The sequence below is a fragment of the Crinia signifera genome, chromosome 9 (genome assembly GCF_055691185.1).
Source record: "Crinia signifera chromosome 9, ASM5569118v1, whole genome shotgun sequence".
Taxonomy (NCBI): domain Eukaryota; kingdom Metazoa; phylum Chordata; class Amphibia; order Anura; family Myobatrachidae; genus Crinia; species Crinia signifera.
The window spans coordinates 44763132-44779244 of record NC_139225.1 but is presented as its reverse complement, the minus strand read 5'-3'; the positions used below and the strand labels follow the sequence as shown (position 1 = coordinate 44779244).

The following is a 16113-nucleotide window of genomic DNA, read 5'->3' as shown; positions in this document are numbered from 1 at the left end:
CCCGAGTACGGCAATGCCTCACATGTGACCAAAAAATACCAGTTGGGTGCATGGCAGGACTCAGAAGGGAAGGAGTGATTTTTGGATTTTGCAGCTCAGATTCTGGTGGAATGTTGGTGGGTGCTATGTTGCGTTAGCAAGACCCCCGAAGCACCAATACAGTGGAACCCCCCCACAAGTGACCCCATTTTGCAAACTACACCCCTCAGGGAATTCATCTAGGGGTATAGTGTACATTTCAAACCCCCAGGGGTTTCACCAATTTTGATACAACTGGGCTGTGCAAATGAAAAATTACATTTTTTACACAAAAATGCAGTTCTGGCTCAAAATTTTTTATTTTCATAAGGTATGAAGGAGACAAAGCACCCCAAAATCTGTGCCCCAATTTCTCCCGAGTACGGCAATGCTTCATGTGTTACCAAAAAATGGCAGGACTCAGAAGGGAAGGAGTGATATTTGGATTTTGCAGCACAGATTCTGGTGGAATGTTGGTGGGTGCTATGTCGCATTAGCAAGACCCCCAAAGCACCAATACAGTGGAACCCCCCCACAAGTGACCCCATTTTGCAAACTACACCCCTCAGGGAATTCAACTAGGGGTATAGTGTACATTTCAAACCCCCAGGGGTTTCACCAATTGTGGTACAACTGGGCAGTGAAAATGAAAAATTAAATTTTGTACACAAAAATGCAGTTCTGGCTCAAAATTTTTCATTTTCACAAGGAATGAAGGAGACAAAGCACCCCAAAATCTGTGCCCCAATTTCTCCCGAGTACGGCAATGCCTCGTGTGACCAAAAAATGGCAGGACTCAGAAGGGAAGGAGTGATATTTGGATTTTGCAGCACAGATTCTGGTGGAATGTTGGTGGGTGCTATGTCGCATTAGCAAGACCCCCAAAGCACCAATACAGTGGAACCCCCCCACAAGTGACCCCATTTTGCAAACTACACCCCTCAGGGAATTCATCTAGGGGTATAGTGTACATTTCAAACCCCCAGGGGTTTCACCAATTTTGATACAACTGGGCAGTGAAAATGAAAAATTACATTTTTTTTTACATAAAAATGCAGTTCTGGCTCAAAATTTTTCATTTTCAGAAGGTATGAAGGAGAAAAAGCACCCCAAAATCTGTGCCCCAATTTCTCCCGAGTACGGCAATGCCTCACATGTGACCAAAAAATACCAGTTGGGTGCATGGCAGGACTCAGAAGGGAAGGAGTGATTTTTGGATTTTGCGGCTCAGATTCTGGTGGAATGAATGGTGGGTGCTATGTGGCATTAGCAAGACCCCCGAAGCACGGTGAAATTATGAACCTAATAATCCATAGATGTGTGGTATATTTTAAAACACTCCTTTATACATAGGCCGGGTTTGTCGGGGCAAGTGTCACACTGGAAAATAGTTTGCTTTCTTATTCCCTTTTTATAGCAAACTTTGCACCTTTTTTGTGTCCTGCCCTTTTTTCCAGTGGAGGGGATTTCATCAGGAAAATGCTGCCCTGGTACAATACGGGGGCCAGTACTAGAAGTACTGGGGCCCTCTGCCTGCTGGTTCCCAAATATTAGGCCCTTTATGACTTCCTCTTGAAAGTGCATAAATGTCCCCCTCTGGCTGGTAGAACGGAATAGCACGTAAGCGTTATACAGTGCCATCTGGATGATATACACGGCCAGCTTCTTGTACCAGATTTTTGTTTTCCGCAGGGCACTGTACGGCTTCAGTACCTGATCTGAAAGATCCACTCCGCCCATGTACCTATTGTAATCCAGGATACAATTAGGTTTTGAGGTGTGGGTACTGGTACCTCGTACAGGGACGGAGGTGGTACTGTCTCCGTGAATTGTTGTCAGTATAAGGACATCCCTCTTGTCCTTATATTTGACCAACAACATATTTTCGGTGCATATTCCCCTGCTTTCACCCCTTCTCATTACTTGGGCAATGTGCGTTTTTGGGAGGCCTCTTTGGTTCTTGCGCACAGTACCGCAAGCTGCTGTACCTCTTGAACCAAGGGCCTTAAACAGGGGGATGCTGGTGTAAAAGTTATCCACATAGAGGTGATAACCTTTATCCAGGAAGGGGTGCACTAAATCCCAGACAATTTTTCCACTAACACCTACGAGGGAGGGGGGGCATTCTGGCGGTTCAATTCTTGAATCCTTCCCTTCATATACCCTAAACCTGTGGGTGTACCCTGAGGTGCTTTCACACAGCTTATACATTTTTATGCCATACCTTGCCCTCTTACTGGGAAGGTACTGGCGGAATTTAACCCTTCCTTTAAAATGTATAAGGGACTCGTCTATGCAAATGAATTTATCTGGGATGTACATCTCTTCAAATTTGGCACTGAAGTGATCAATGACCGGCCTGACTTTGAATAGCCGGTCAAAGGTGGGATCATCTCTGGGTGGGCACTGTGCATTATCGTTGTAATGCAAAAATTTAAGGATTAACTCAAAACGAGTCCGGGTCATGGCCATACGGTAAAGTGGGGTGCTGTACAGAACATCTGTACTCCAATATTGCCTAATTTCTGGCTTTTTTACTATGCCCATATGAAACACCAGACCCCAAAACGTCATCATCTCTACTGCATCTACAGGGGTCCACCTAGCAAATAATGACGTGGGGTTTTGAGCAATAAACTGCTGGGCATATAAATTAGTTTGGTCCACCATTAAATTTATAAAATCATCAGAGAAAAATAATTTGAAAAAGTCAATTTCTCTGAGACCTGTGGAATCAAATTGGATTCCTGGGATGGCCAAAAACTCAGGAACCTGGGGCTCAAAATTGTCTGGTGGTGGGGTCCACCATACGAGATCAATTATTGGGGGGGGGGGGGGTCTCAGCTGCTCTACGGGGGCATCTTTGAGGGGTCCCTCATCACTAGAGGAGGAAGAGGAGCTTAAGATGAATCCTTCAAATTCCCCGCTTGCCTCACTGGCTGTGTCAGAGTCAGAGGCAAGCATGGCATATGCCGCCTCCGCTGAATACATTCTTCTGGATGACTGGGATGACATTTGGGATGCCATTTTTATTTTTGTGTTTCTGGTAGTGAAATGTTTCAACACGTGTATAGTGTAGGGGGGGTACAAACTTTATTTCAATGTAGTATGTAGTGTGTATGTAGTGCAGAAAAAAAAAAAAAAAAAAAGGTCCTGCGCCAAAAATTGAGCACAGATGTTGGTCAGTAACGTCCGTCACTGAACAGCGCTCAAAGGCAACAGGAATTTGATCAAAAAAATTTGATAAAAAAAAAATAAAAAAAGACCCCACAGCACCCTCAAAAAAAAAAAAAAAAGGTGATCAGTGATGCGACACTGATTACCAGTGAGGGGCAGCAGGTGCACAACCTTTGGTGCAACTGGCAGGTATATATAAAAAAAAAACCTCTGCACCCCCAAAAAGTTGCTGATCACCTCAGATATAGTGATCAGCACAAAAGGGGGGGGGGCAGCAGACACAAAATATAGCACTCTCTGTCACTCTCTGTCACTCTCTCTATCTCTCTCTATCTCTCTCTATCTCTCTCTATCTCTCTCTATCTCTCACTATCTATCACTCTATGACACTGCAGCAGCAGCACTGACAGTTATATATATAAAAAATAACCCCTGCACCCCCAAAAAGTTGCTGGGGGTGCACAAAAGTGGGGCAGCAGACACAAAATATAGCACTCTCTATCACTCTCTGTCACTATCTCTCTCTATCTCTCTATCTCTCACTATCTATCACTCTATGACACTGCAGCAGCAGCACTGACAGGTATATATATAAAAAAAAAACCTGCGCCCCCAAAAAGTTGCTGATCAGTTAATTTATACTGATCAGCACAAAAGGGGGGGGGGCAGCAGTCAGTTGCACACGCAGTACAGCTGTATATATATAAAAAATATATAGCACAATCTGTCACTATCTCTCTATCTCTCTCTCTCTATCTATAACTCTATCACACTGCAGCAGCACAAAATATAGCACTCTCTGTCACTAGCCCTCTCTATCTCTCTATCTCTCTCTATCTATAACTCGAACACACTGCAGCAGCACAGCAGCACAACACAACACAGGAAGTCACAAGAAGTAACAAGATCCAGGAACGCTACAAGCAGTGATCAGGTCAGTATATCGCGGCAGATAGGCACGGTGACCGCACTGCACGCAATTCCAGACCGGAATGGCCTCTGCAGTGCAGTCACCGTTAGTTTAAATCGCCCTCCATGGCTGTGATTGGTCCGTCGGTCCGGCGAACCAATCACGGCCTTTGGGGGCGGGTTGGGTGAGGTGGGGTGACACCAGTGTCACCCTTACACCCCGTGGTGATTGGTGCTGTACTTTACAGCACCAATCACCACCGATCCCTGTGTCACCGGCGAACGTTATTCGCCGGTGACACAGAAAACGCTGTAATTGGCTGTTCACACTGAACAGCCAATCACAGCGATCGCCGACGGGGGGGCGGCATCGCAGCCCCCCCTGGGCATGCAGGGACATGTCTGCTGTCAGGGACAGCAGACATGTTTAAACTGTCACCGCGTCTATAGACGCGGTGACAGTTTAAAGCCATGACGTACATTTACGCCATGTGTCGGGAAGTACATCCCGGCCATGACGTAAATGTACGTCAAATGTCGGGAAGGGGTTAAAATCCTGGATTTTCAAAGTGGTCCTTAGCTCTTGGACACAGGGCCAGCTACAGAAATCTTGGGGCTTGGGTACATGGACATCTCCGGGCCCCCTTCCCCAAAAAAAACCTCTTCACGTGTGTGTGTGTGTGTGTGTGTGTGTGTGTGTGTGTATGTGTCTAGATTTTTTTTTTTTTTCTATAAACTACTTCTGAAAGATAGATAGATACTCTCTCTCCTCCCCCAAGGCCCTTACCTGGTTAATTAAAAGATGGAGTAGGCATTAAGCATGTTCTCTGGACCTTTTTCCAGCAAATCTTCTCCTCACACTCCTCCGTTAAGCCCCAACCCTTTTATCTGTACTCTCTATTTCCTGGTGAAGGAAACCCTGGCTTCTCATTGGTGGGCTTGGCCATCTTTGTGTAGTCTATATGGGGGCAGCCATCTTCTTTTAGGTCCTGCTGCATCCTCAGCAGCATACAGGAGCAGAGCCATCCTCTGCCTACCCTGGCTTCCGCAGCTAGATGGCAAATACCAGATGACAGGTAACCCGGGGCCTGGGGGAGAGGAGAGAGGGTGATCGCTCTGCATATTTTTTGTCTGCCCCAAGCCATAGTGCATCTTTTTTTTTTTGTGCCCCGTGATCATGGGGGCCTGGGTTAGATGTCCCCCTTGACTCCCCCTGTTGCTGGGCCTGCTTGGACAGCAATTACAATCTTGTCAGTCCTCTGTCAGAAATCTTGTGAAGTGCATCTGGTCTTGGCCAGTTTATGGTGAAATTAAGTTCTTTAGACTTACAAATAATGGTCCAAATTGTGCTCACTGGAACATTTTATTTATTTATTTATTTATTAGCAGTTTCTTATATAGCACACACAGATTCCGCAGCCCTTTACAGAGTATAGTTGAACATTCACATCAGTCCCTGCCCCAGTAGAGCTTACAATCTATTTTCCCTTCCACACATATACACGCACACAGACAGTCTAGGGTTAATTTTTATTGGGAGCCAATTAACCTACCAGTATGTTTTTGGATTCTGGGAGGAAACCGGAGTACCCGGAGGAAACCCACACAAGAGAATATCCAAACTCCACACAGTTAGAGCCATGGTCGGGATCGAACCCATGACCTCAGTGCTGTGAGGCAGTAATGCTAACCATTACACCATCCATATAGAAATCCTTCTGTAACCAATGCCATCAGTATGTTCTGCAACAATAAGGATGCAAAGGTCTATGCAGAGCTCTTTGCTTTTATTGATAATGAGATGTTTCTTGTGTGACACATTGTTAATGAGACTCCTTTTAATAGGTCATCAGTTGGGACTGGACCAGCTTATATTAATTTTTACTGACAAGGGGCAGTATTGCTTTCTAGTTACTGATAGATTTCAGCTGATGTCTTGGCTTTCCATGCCTATTTGCACTTCATGTGCTAACTACTTTTATGTGTCATTTCACATTATTACACAAAACTTAATGGTTTGATTTATTTGCGTGTGTGTATTGAATGAGCGGTTTCTAAAACATTTCATTACAATAGCTCCATTACACGTATATTAGAAAAATGTTGATACTGCAATGTTTTCGATACATATTTTACCTGCTGTACATAGAAAAATGTCAGGACAGCCTGGAAAGTAACTGGATAAACCTAAAGTATCTTAGTTTTTATTTGATACAACTCCTGTCACTTACCCTGAAGTAGTAATGTAACAGCATAAGTATTTCATGTTACAGGTTGAGTATCCCCTATCCAAATATCCCTTATCCAAATTATTTTGAAAACTATACATTCCAGAAAGTGGAATATTTTTTTTTGTTGCTAAAAGCACTACTGGGTACATCTGTAACAGCACTACTGAGGACATGATATGTAACTGGCACTATTTATGTGCCAAAAAATGTCTGCTTGCCATTCAAATAGTACACAAACTTTGTTTTCATGTTTTGAAACATTGTTTTATGCACAAATAAAATATTTGTGTGTATTTCATGTGTTTGAGGTGTTTACACAACATAAATGCAAGATATCTCAAGGTACATCATTGAAAAGGAAAAATATTCTGAAATACGGAATAATCCGTTATCCAAAATTCTTCTTTTGGATAAGTGATAATCAAAACACACACATGATGTTGTAATGTAAGGGCTATGCATGCTATGTATAGATTATAAGGAATATTTTCTAAATGATTCACCTCATGATTATTCCACTATACATTTGTTTGTAATTGTTTTCCCTTGAAAAATGTATAAACATATATAAAAATAAACAGGTTAACAATTTGTGAGATTTTGGTAAAATTTAAACTAACTAAATTAGGTGAGTGGCAAATGCAAAAGAAAAAAAATTGTTACAGCTTTAATGACATATAACTTCCGAACCAGTGTACATAGCCTTTTTTTTTAGATTTTTTTTTATTTTTACAGCCATGGCTGAATTTATTTGACGGTACTTATGTATTATCTAGGCTCCCATGTTAAATGCACCCCATTTTTTCATACCCCTACTATCCAACTACGCATGGAGTTGATTTTATATAGTGTGGCGAGCGCAGCGAGCCACCGTGCCCGAAGCGTGGCGAGCGGACACGGTCTCATAAGAAAAACGGGAGCCCAGATATTACATAAGTACCTATTTGACCAAATTTCATTACAATCTGAATCGGTCAATTTCAATCTTCTGGTTGATATGGTGTGAAAGTACTCTTTAATTGGTTGTTAAATCCAGTATACTTTACAGCATTCTTAACAAGTTACTGTACTTCATTATTGTAGAAATGGCATTGAGCCCATGTTTTTTTTGTTTTTTTTTTCACCATAGGAGGGACACCCCGGAATCTTCCAGCCATAGAACGGTCTAGTGAGAAAGTGAAGCAGAAAACAACACTATACAGACGGGTACTTTTCTCAGCAATGATGATAGAAGATAGTCATGTTTGTATGCAGTTTGTTGAAGACTTCTCTTTTGTAGGTTTCCGATTTTCGATCTCTGGAACAACTTTCTTCAACTGTTGAGTCAATTACAATAATTGGTGGTGGTTTCCTGGGCAGTGAGCTGGCTTGTGCCCTGGGGTGGAAAGGTGAGAGTGGGAAAACATTACAGGTAATTTGGCATGGGAGAAACTTTTCTGGGACTTTGGGTGTCATAAGAAGAGTAACTGGGATTTACTATTACCCACGATTGCTTATCGCTTGCCCGGTACTATCTTATTAGCCCCTAAAAGCCAGCACGCCAAAGCCCTGTTTCTCAGCGAAAACGTGGCTGTGGCAGCCAAAAACACACAGGTTTCACTGAACCTGAGTGGTTTCAGGAGAGCTTGTGCATTTTGTCGGGTGATCCAAATTGTATAGCCCACAGGTTCTCAAACTCTGTCCTCAGGACCCCATACAGTGCATGCTTAGCAGGTCTCCTTACAGAATCACAAGTGAAATAATTACCTCAACCTGTGGATCTTTTCAAATGTGTCAATTAGTAATGAATGCAGAAAACCAGAGAGAAAATACTGCGCTAAGATCTGATTCTTCTCATATATTATCCACTCTAATAGTATTCCCTTTTTACCACTAGAGGTCACTGTTTACTCATAAAATTGAAAGGATGCACAATATAAAAGAAAATATATATTTTTAATTCTAACTCCTAAAAAATGGATAAAGAATGCATACAACAAATTATACAAAGCAATTAGACAGCAAATAATATAAAAGGACATAAAAAGCCACTATTGGGCTATAAATGAGGAAATGGAGTTATTCCAGCAGAGATATCCCTGTGCAATGAGTGTTAATACTCTAGTGTTAGTAATGTGGGAAGCATGAGGCAGCAAAGTCAATATATATTATATAGGCAGCAAAGTCAATATATATTATATAGTAGCAGTTATTATTTGTTGTTAGTAAAACAAAATGACACAGAGGCGTTGATTGGTTAATCCATATTGGTTAGTAATGACGCAACAGTCATTTCCGGAGTTTTGGAATTGTTCTATTTACCATTCCTTTATGCAGCAGCAATGATTTTTGCTGAAAGATGAAAAGGAGACCACCCCTCTCACCAATAAACCGATTCAGTCCCAGGCTGGGTTTGCACTTCCAATTCAGCCGTTTGGGGGTTATCAATGGTGGGTCCGTCCAAAAACAGAAACACTGGTACCAGGTCCTTCTCTTGAGTAATGAATGTACCTGTACACCTGCCGGGTGACCTGGAAAACTGTGTGGGGTCCTGAGGAGCAAGGTTATGATTGTCCGCACAGACAGGTAGTTGTGTCTATTTCAGTGTTTCCAGATATGTAATTCCTATTTGATTATGAATCTTTTTAGGTTCTGGAGGTGCTTCCTGGGAATAAATTTACAGGTACTTAACAAAGAGAAAGAAGATTCCCAATTCGGGGCACTCATTCAACTGATTTAGATTATGGAATTTTAGGTTGAGAGTTTCCACCGACAAAAATGTATAGAATTAAAATATACCTTTTATTAGAGTCAGTTTAAAAATGCTGCAAGCCAGCGAAGTATAGACAAACAAGTTATATGTGCAAAATCAAGGAAAATAAAGTGATTAAAATATTGTACTGTGTGTGTTGATTACTCTGTATTGGTATCTGTGTTAACAGCCACTAGGGTATAATTAATATTGCAACACTTAAAACACTGTTACTTAAGTGCTGTGTTACAATGTGTGTACAGTGATATGAGCAGATATGATCGCTGCTCACTATCACTCTGACCGGTAATTTTGGTCTTTATTGATGAGCTGTAAACTTCTTATGGTAAACTGCCGATCATACAATATTACGATATTCTAATGAGACCGTTCCTATTATAATGCAAGTGCAGATTAGTATATAGGTTTCTCATAGGTAGCAGTATGAAATCAGACAGTGGTGCTATTAATTGCACCTCGCTTAATCATAGTGTACACACGTCATTCAGTTGTTGCCATCCACAGGTACTTACAAATGTAAAGTCACTCCGTCTGAGTAACTGTTATTGTTACCGTACACAAGCACCGCTAATTGGATATATTGCTTATGGTTACTATTGTTAGGGTGGTTGTGCTAACAATATCACCCTTTTATTGAGGACTACACACTGTCCGATAAATTGACCCCACACGCGCTGGAGGCGACTAGCCTATATCCAGCGTTATATAGTTAATTGCTGTGATTCATAGCGCATAAATGCGAAACGCCTAGATTGGCATATGGGTGTCAAAAGCCCCTATTGTGTAGCCACACAGTGGTGCTATTAATTGCACCCGATTTAATTGAAGTGTGTACACACTAGCCAATTCATTACCAGCTGTGCGGTGTATATAGCCGCTTATAAAGTCACTCTGTCAGTGACTGTGTTCACTTGCCATTTGAACACTGCTAGAAACTTGAGTGCTTGGGTCAACTTGTAGGTTAACGTCTTGTTGTAATGTTGCAGCAATATTAACATTAACACCCTTTTTATTATTTTAGAGGGTACACACGATCCAATAAATTGGTCCCACGTGTACTGGGACTACCGTTGGCGTTAGTTAGATGTTAATGCAGTTTAACATATAAATGATTTCACTTATTTAGTATACTGTTAGTGTCCCAAAGCAGTACTGATGTTTGTATACTAATGATTAGAGGATACACACTGTTCAAATGATTGATCTCACATATAAATTCAATGTCGGGGGTTTGCAATCCAAATAACGGTCATAATGTAATAGAATAAGCGGTGTTCGGCAACTGTAATGTATTATTTATTTCAATGGTATGGATGGCATCATAATGTGACCGTCATCACAGATTGTCATAGTGTTAATACACTCTATCCATATACATTGTTTTAATAGGGGTTGCCTTATGTCAAAATGACCGCTTTATTGTGGCTTAATAGGTAGCGTAACAAAGTAGTTCAACACATATCTTATTATAACTGGGATAATCCCATCAGACACATAGTACAATTTAGAAGTTTTTAAAATAAGAGAGAAAGAAAGGGCAGCATCACTCCTTAGATAGTGGAGTGAGCTGCATGCCAATGCGCATTTCGCGTCAGCTTTTTCACAGGCAAACCCGGCTGTCGGGTTAGAGGGGATTTTATAGCAGGGAAGGGACCGCCGCTTCCTTTTTGGTTTAATTTGATTGACACCTCTGTCAACCAATCCATGAGTTTCTTGAGTCAGATTACGTGTTTTAATATATTGATTTGGATATGATTTTAATGTATTTATCATTTTTATTGTCTGATATTATCTGGACAATTATCGAATTCTGTCATCTTTAGGTATCGTTTTAGTTACATATCCTAATTGTATTTGTTATTAATCAATTTTGTATATAGTTGCTAAAGCTTATAAGTTTATTAATTTATTAGTGTATGCTTAACTAATATGTGAATAGTGTTGTGGTGAATATTGTTTGCTGTATTCTATCGATCCATAAGGATTATATTGTACTTGTGAAAAAAGTGTATGGTTCATTCAAATTATGTGCAAAAGGATTTTGTGAAAAAAACTACAACCTCCAATATATTCCCATATTTGGAACGATGATAGATAGGTACAATTCTAGTGATTTAATAGTGATAAATAAGTGTAAATTTATGGTGAAAGTATAAGATATATGAAGTATAAAAAAATTATAAAAAATATATATTATGAAAAAATAATAATAAATAAATAATGAAAATCGTCATAAATAGAATAAAGTTGCGAATTATTAAAGAATATTATTTATACATTTCTTTATACAGTGAGATAGTGAGATTATGATATTAGTGTCTTTTTCGTGATAACTTTTAAGAGTTTGCATTAGCTTTAGGTTTTAACTCCTATTGAATTCTGTTATTTATCAGAATTTTCTATTGCCCATTAGTCCACAAGGATTATTTTATGACAAAAATACATTGTAATTAATATAGTCATTAAGGCCTTTGGGTTGTAGACCATCTAATAGAAAGGTCCAGTAGCTCTCCTTTTTTAACAGTTCTTGGGTTAAGTTACCCCCACGAATCCCTAAATGTATTTGTTCTAAGCCGAATGCTCTCAGATTTTTCGGATTGGATTCAACCTTAATCTGAGACTTACCTGTGAACTCAGTAAAGAAATGGTGACATTTTTGGATTTAAAGATCAACAAGACAAATGATGGTAGGATTGTCACAGACTTGCACAGAAAACATACGGCACCAAACAGCCTATTGCACAAATCGAGTGCTCACTTTCCACCAGTTCTAAAAGGGATTCCCAGAGGTGAATTCCTTCGATTAAGGAGGAACTGTACAGACCTGGAACAATACGAAATTAGATCACAGGAACTGACAGAGAGACTCATAAATAGAGGCTATAGTAAACGATCAATAAAAAAGGCCCGATATGAGTCCAAAAATACAGATCGAAATCACCTCCTTTACAAGAGGAAACCCGTAAACTCTGACCCACAACCAATCCGTTTTATTGGAGATTTCTGTTCTGAATGGCAGCAAATACAACAGACAATTCAGAAACATTTGAACATTCTTAAGACTGATCCTGATTTGGATGTAGCTCTGGGCCCCAAGATCCCCATAAGTTGGAGGAGAGCAAATAATTTGAAGGACAAATTAGTTAGAAGTCATTATGCCAAACCCAAACGAACTGACAAAACAACAAAAGGTTCATACAAGTGCGGAGGCTGCAAAGCATGCAGCTATATGCAGAAAACTACTGAATTCCAAGACAAGTACGGTCAAATGCACACCATCAAGGATTACATAAACTGCAAGACAACAGGACTCGTATATTGCTTAGTGTGCGAATGTAACAAAAAATATGTGGGAATGACCACAAGACCGTTCAAACAAAGACTTTTAGAGCATGTTGGCTCAATAAGGAACAGTAGGGAAGACCAAAGGAAATTTAAACAACTCACGTCAGTGGCGAGGCATTTTCATGACAAACATGAATCCAATCCGAAAAATCTGAGAGCATTCGGCTTAGAACAAATACATTTAGGGATTCGTGGGGGTAACTTAACCCAAGAACTGTTAAAAAAGGAGAGCTACTGGACCTTTCTATTAGATGGTCTACAACCCAAAGGCCTTAATGACTATATTAATTACAATGTATTTTTGTCATAAAATAATCCTTGTGGACTAATGGGCAATAGAAAATTCTGATAAATAACAGAATTCAATAGGAGTTAAAACCTAAAGCTAATGCAAACTCTTAAAAGTTATCACGAAAAAGACACTAATATCATAATCTCACTATCTCACTGTATAAAGAAATGTATAAATAATATTCTTTAATAATTCGCAACTTTATTCTATTTATGACGATTTTCATTATTTATTTATTATTATTTTTTCATAATATATATTTTTTATAATTTTTTTATACTTCATATATCTTATACTTTCACCATAAATTTACACTTATTTATCACTATTAAATCACTAGAATTGTACCTATCTATCATCGTTCCAAATATGGGAATATATTGGAGGTTGTAGTTTTTTTCACAAAATCCTTTTGCACATAATTTGAATGAACCATACACTTTTTTCACAAGTACAATATAATCCTTATGGATCGATAGAATACAGCAAACAATATTCACCACAACACTATTCACATATTAGTTAAGCATACACTAATAAATTAATAAACTTATAAGCTTTAGCAACTATATACAAAATTGATTAATAACAAATACAATTAGGATATGTAACTAAAACGATACCTAAAGATGACAGAATTCGATAATTGTCCAGATAATATCAGACAATAAAAATGATAAATACATTAAAATCATATCCAAATCAATATATTAAAACACGTAATCTGACTCAAGAAACTCATGGATTGGTTGACAGAGGTGTCAATCAAATTAAACCAAAAAGGAAGCGGCGGTCCCTTCCCTGCTATAAAATCCCCTCTAACCCGACAGCCGGGTTTGCCTGTGAAAAAGCTGACGCGAAATGCGCATTGGCATGCAGCTCACTCCACTATCTAAGGAGTGATGCTGCCCTTTCTTTCTCTCTTATTTTAAAAACTTCTAAATTGTACTATGTGTCTGATGGGATTATCCCAGTTATAATAAGATATGTGTTGAACTACTTTGTTACGCTACCTATTAAGCCACAATAAAGCGGTCATTTTGACATAAGGCAACCCCTATTAAAACAATGTATATGGATAGAGTGTATTAACACTATGACAATCTGTGATGACGGTCACATTATGATGCCATCCATACCATTGAAATAAATAATACATTACAGTTGCCGAACACCGCTTATTCTATTACATTATGACCGTTATTTGGATTGCAAACCCCCGACATTGAATTTATATGTGAGATCAATCATTTGAACAGTGTGTATCCTCTAATCATTAGTATACAAACATCAGTACTGCTTTGGGACACTAACAGTATACTAAATAAGTGAAATCATTTATATGTTAAACTGCATTAACATCTAACTAACGCCAACGGTAGTCCCAGTACACGTGGGACCAATTTATTGGATCGTGTGTACCCTCTAAAATAATAAAAAGGGTGTTAATGTTAATATTGCTGCAACATTACAACAAGACGTTAACCTACAAGTTGACCCAAGCACTCAAGTTTCTAGCAGTGTTCAAATGGCAAGTGAACACAGTCACTGACAGAGTGACTTTATAAGCGGCTATATACACCGCACAGCTGGTAATGAATTGGCTAGTGTGTACACACTTCAATTAAATCGGGTGCAATTAATAGCACCACTGTGTGGCTACACAATAGGGGCTTTTGACACCCATATGCCAATCTAGGCGTTTCGCATTTATGCGCTATGAATCACAGCAATTAACTATATAACGCTGGATATAGGCTAGTCGCCTCCAGCGCGCGTGGGGTCAATTTATCGAACAGTGTGTAGTCCTCAATAAAAGGGTGATATTGTTAGCACAACCACCCTAACAATAGTAACCATAAGCGATATATCCAATTAGCGGTGCTTGTGTACGGTAACAATAACAGTTACTCAGACGGAGTGACTTTACATTTGTAAGTACCTGTGGATGGCAACAACTGAATGACGTGTGTACACTATGATTAAGCGAGGTGCAATTAATAGCACCACTGTCTGATTTCATACTGCTACCTATGAGAAACCTATATACTAATCTGCACTTGCATTATAATAGGAACGGTCTCATTAGAATATCGTAATATTGTATGATCGGCAGTTTACCATAAGAAGTTTACAGCTCATCAATAAAGACCAAAATTACTGGTCAGAGTGATAGTGAGCAGCGATCATATCTGCTCATATCACTGTACACACATTGTAACACAGCACTTAAGTAACAGTGTTTTAAGTGTTGCAATATTAATTATACCCTAGTGGCTGTTAACACAGATACCAATACAGAGTAATCAACACACACAGTACAATATTTTAATCACTTTATTTTCCTTGATGGGGTCCTGAGGATTAAGTTTGAGAACCCCTGTATAGTCCAATAACAAACATTGATAAAACATTTGAAAAAAAGTGCATGCAATGTGTTCTCAGTCATAATAGGACAATTCTGTATGGGTTAAAATGGAAGGAAATCAACCGCAACTTGCCAACCGTAAACATACAAATCTCTGCAGGACAGCGCACTGGTCTAGAAGTGATCCAGATGTTTCCAGAATCTGGAAATATGGGGAAAGTTCTGCCAGAGTATCTAAGTCATTGGACCACCGAGAAAGTTAAGAGTGGTGAGTTGTTTTTTTCTTGAGTAACTAAAATATGTAAAAGTGCACGGGACTTTTGTTCCATTCTCATATGTTTTTGTATTTGTTTTTTTGTATTTTTATTATTTAGAGGGGGTTAATGTGATGCCAGAAGCTGTGGTTAAGTCTGTTGACTTTCAAGATGGGAAACTTCTTATTTCTCTAAAGGATGGACGTAAGGTAATGAAAAACAGGGTTTTCCTATTGTATTTTCATTAAATATTCTAGCTTTCAATGCAACCAAGTCAGGCTTTGCTTCAAGGTCACATATGACACCACCTGTCCATTCAGTGCCCATTGAGCAGCTGATGGAAGATAATCTCATGCTTCCTGATCCCTTCCCAGTGCTTGCCATACTGGTACACTGTACCAGTGTCGGAACTCTGACATGAATTACCCACCGAGGGAATGCAGTGACGGGCCCATACTTAGGGGGGGGTATTCAATCCTGGACAGGCAAACAATCGGTAATAATTTGAAGATCAGAATGTAATCACAGGTGGTTTCACCATTTTTGAGTACAGTTTCGCCAATGCCGTTTCACTTCTTTGGGGACGAATTGAGGTGGTTGAAACCGGCCGCAAATTCACCAAAACAGTGTGAATTCATGGCAATTTTGCAGGTTTTCGCCGATGCTGGATTTTTTGCCGAGGTGAAAATCCCAGCAATGGGATTGAATAGGGTGAGTCGAATTCACCCAAACAATGGGCTAAAATTGCCAATTTTTCAAAATTCGCC

General features: G+C 39.6%; 1 protein-coding gene across 1 annotated transcript in view; it reads left to right on the top strand.

The window, feature by feature from the left end:
* Window positions 1-16113, top strand: part of AIFM1 (apoptosis inducing factor mitochondria associated 1) — a 130413-nt gene that overhangs the window by 93163 nt on the left and 21137 nt on the right. The window contains exons 9-12 of the mRNA XM_083159026.1: window positions 7465-7541; window positions 7615-7723; window positions 15253-15360; window positions 15467-15555. Coding sequence (XP_083015152.1) covers window positions 7465-7541; window positions 7615-7723; window positions 15253-15360; window positions 15467-15555 — 383 coding nt within the window. The remainder of the gene's footprint in view (window positions 1-7464; window positions 7542-7614; window positions 7724-15252; window positions 15361-15466; window positions 15556-16113) is intronic.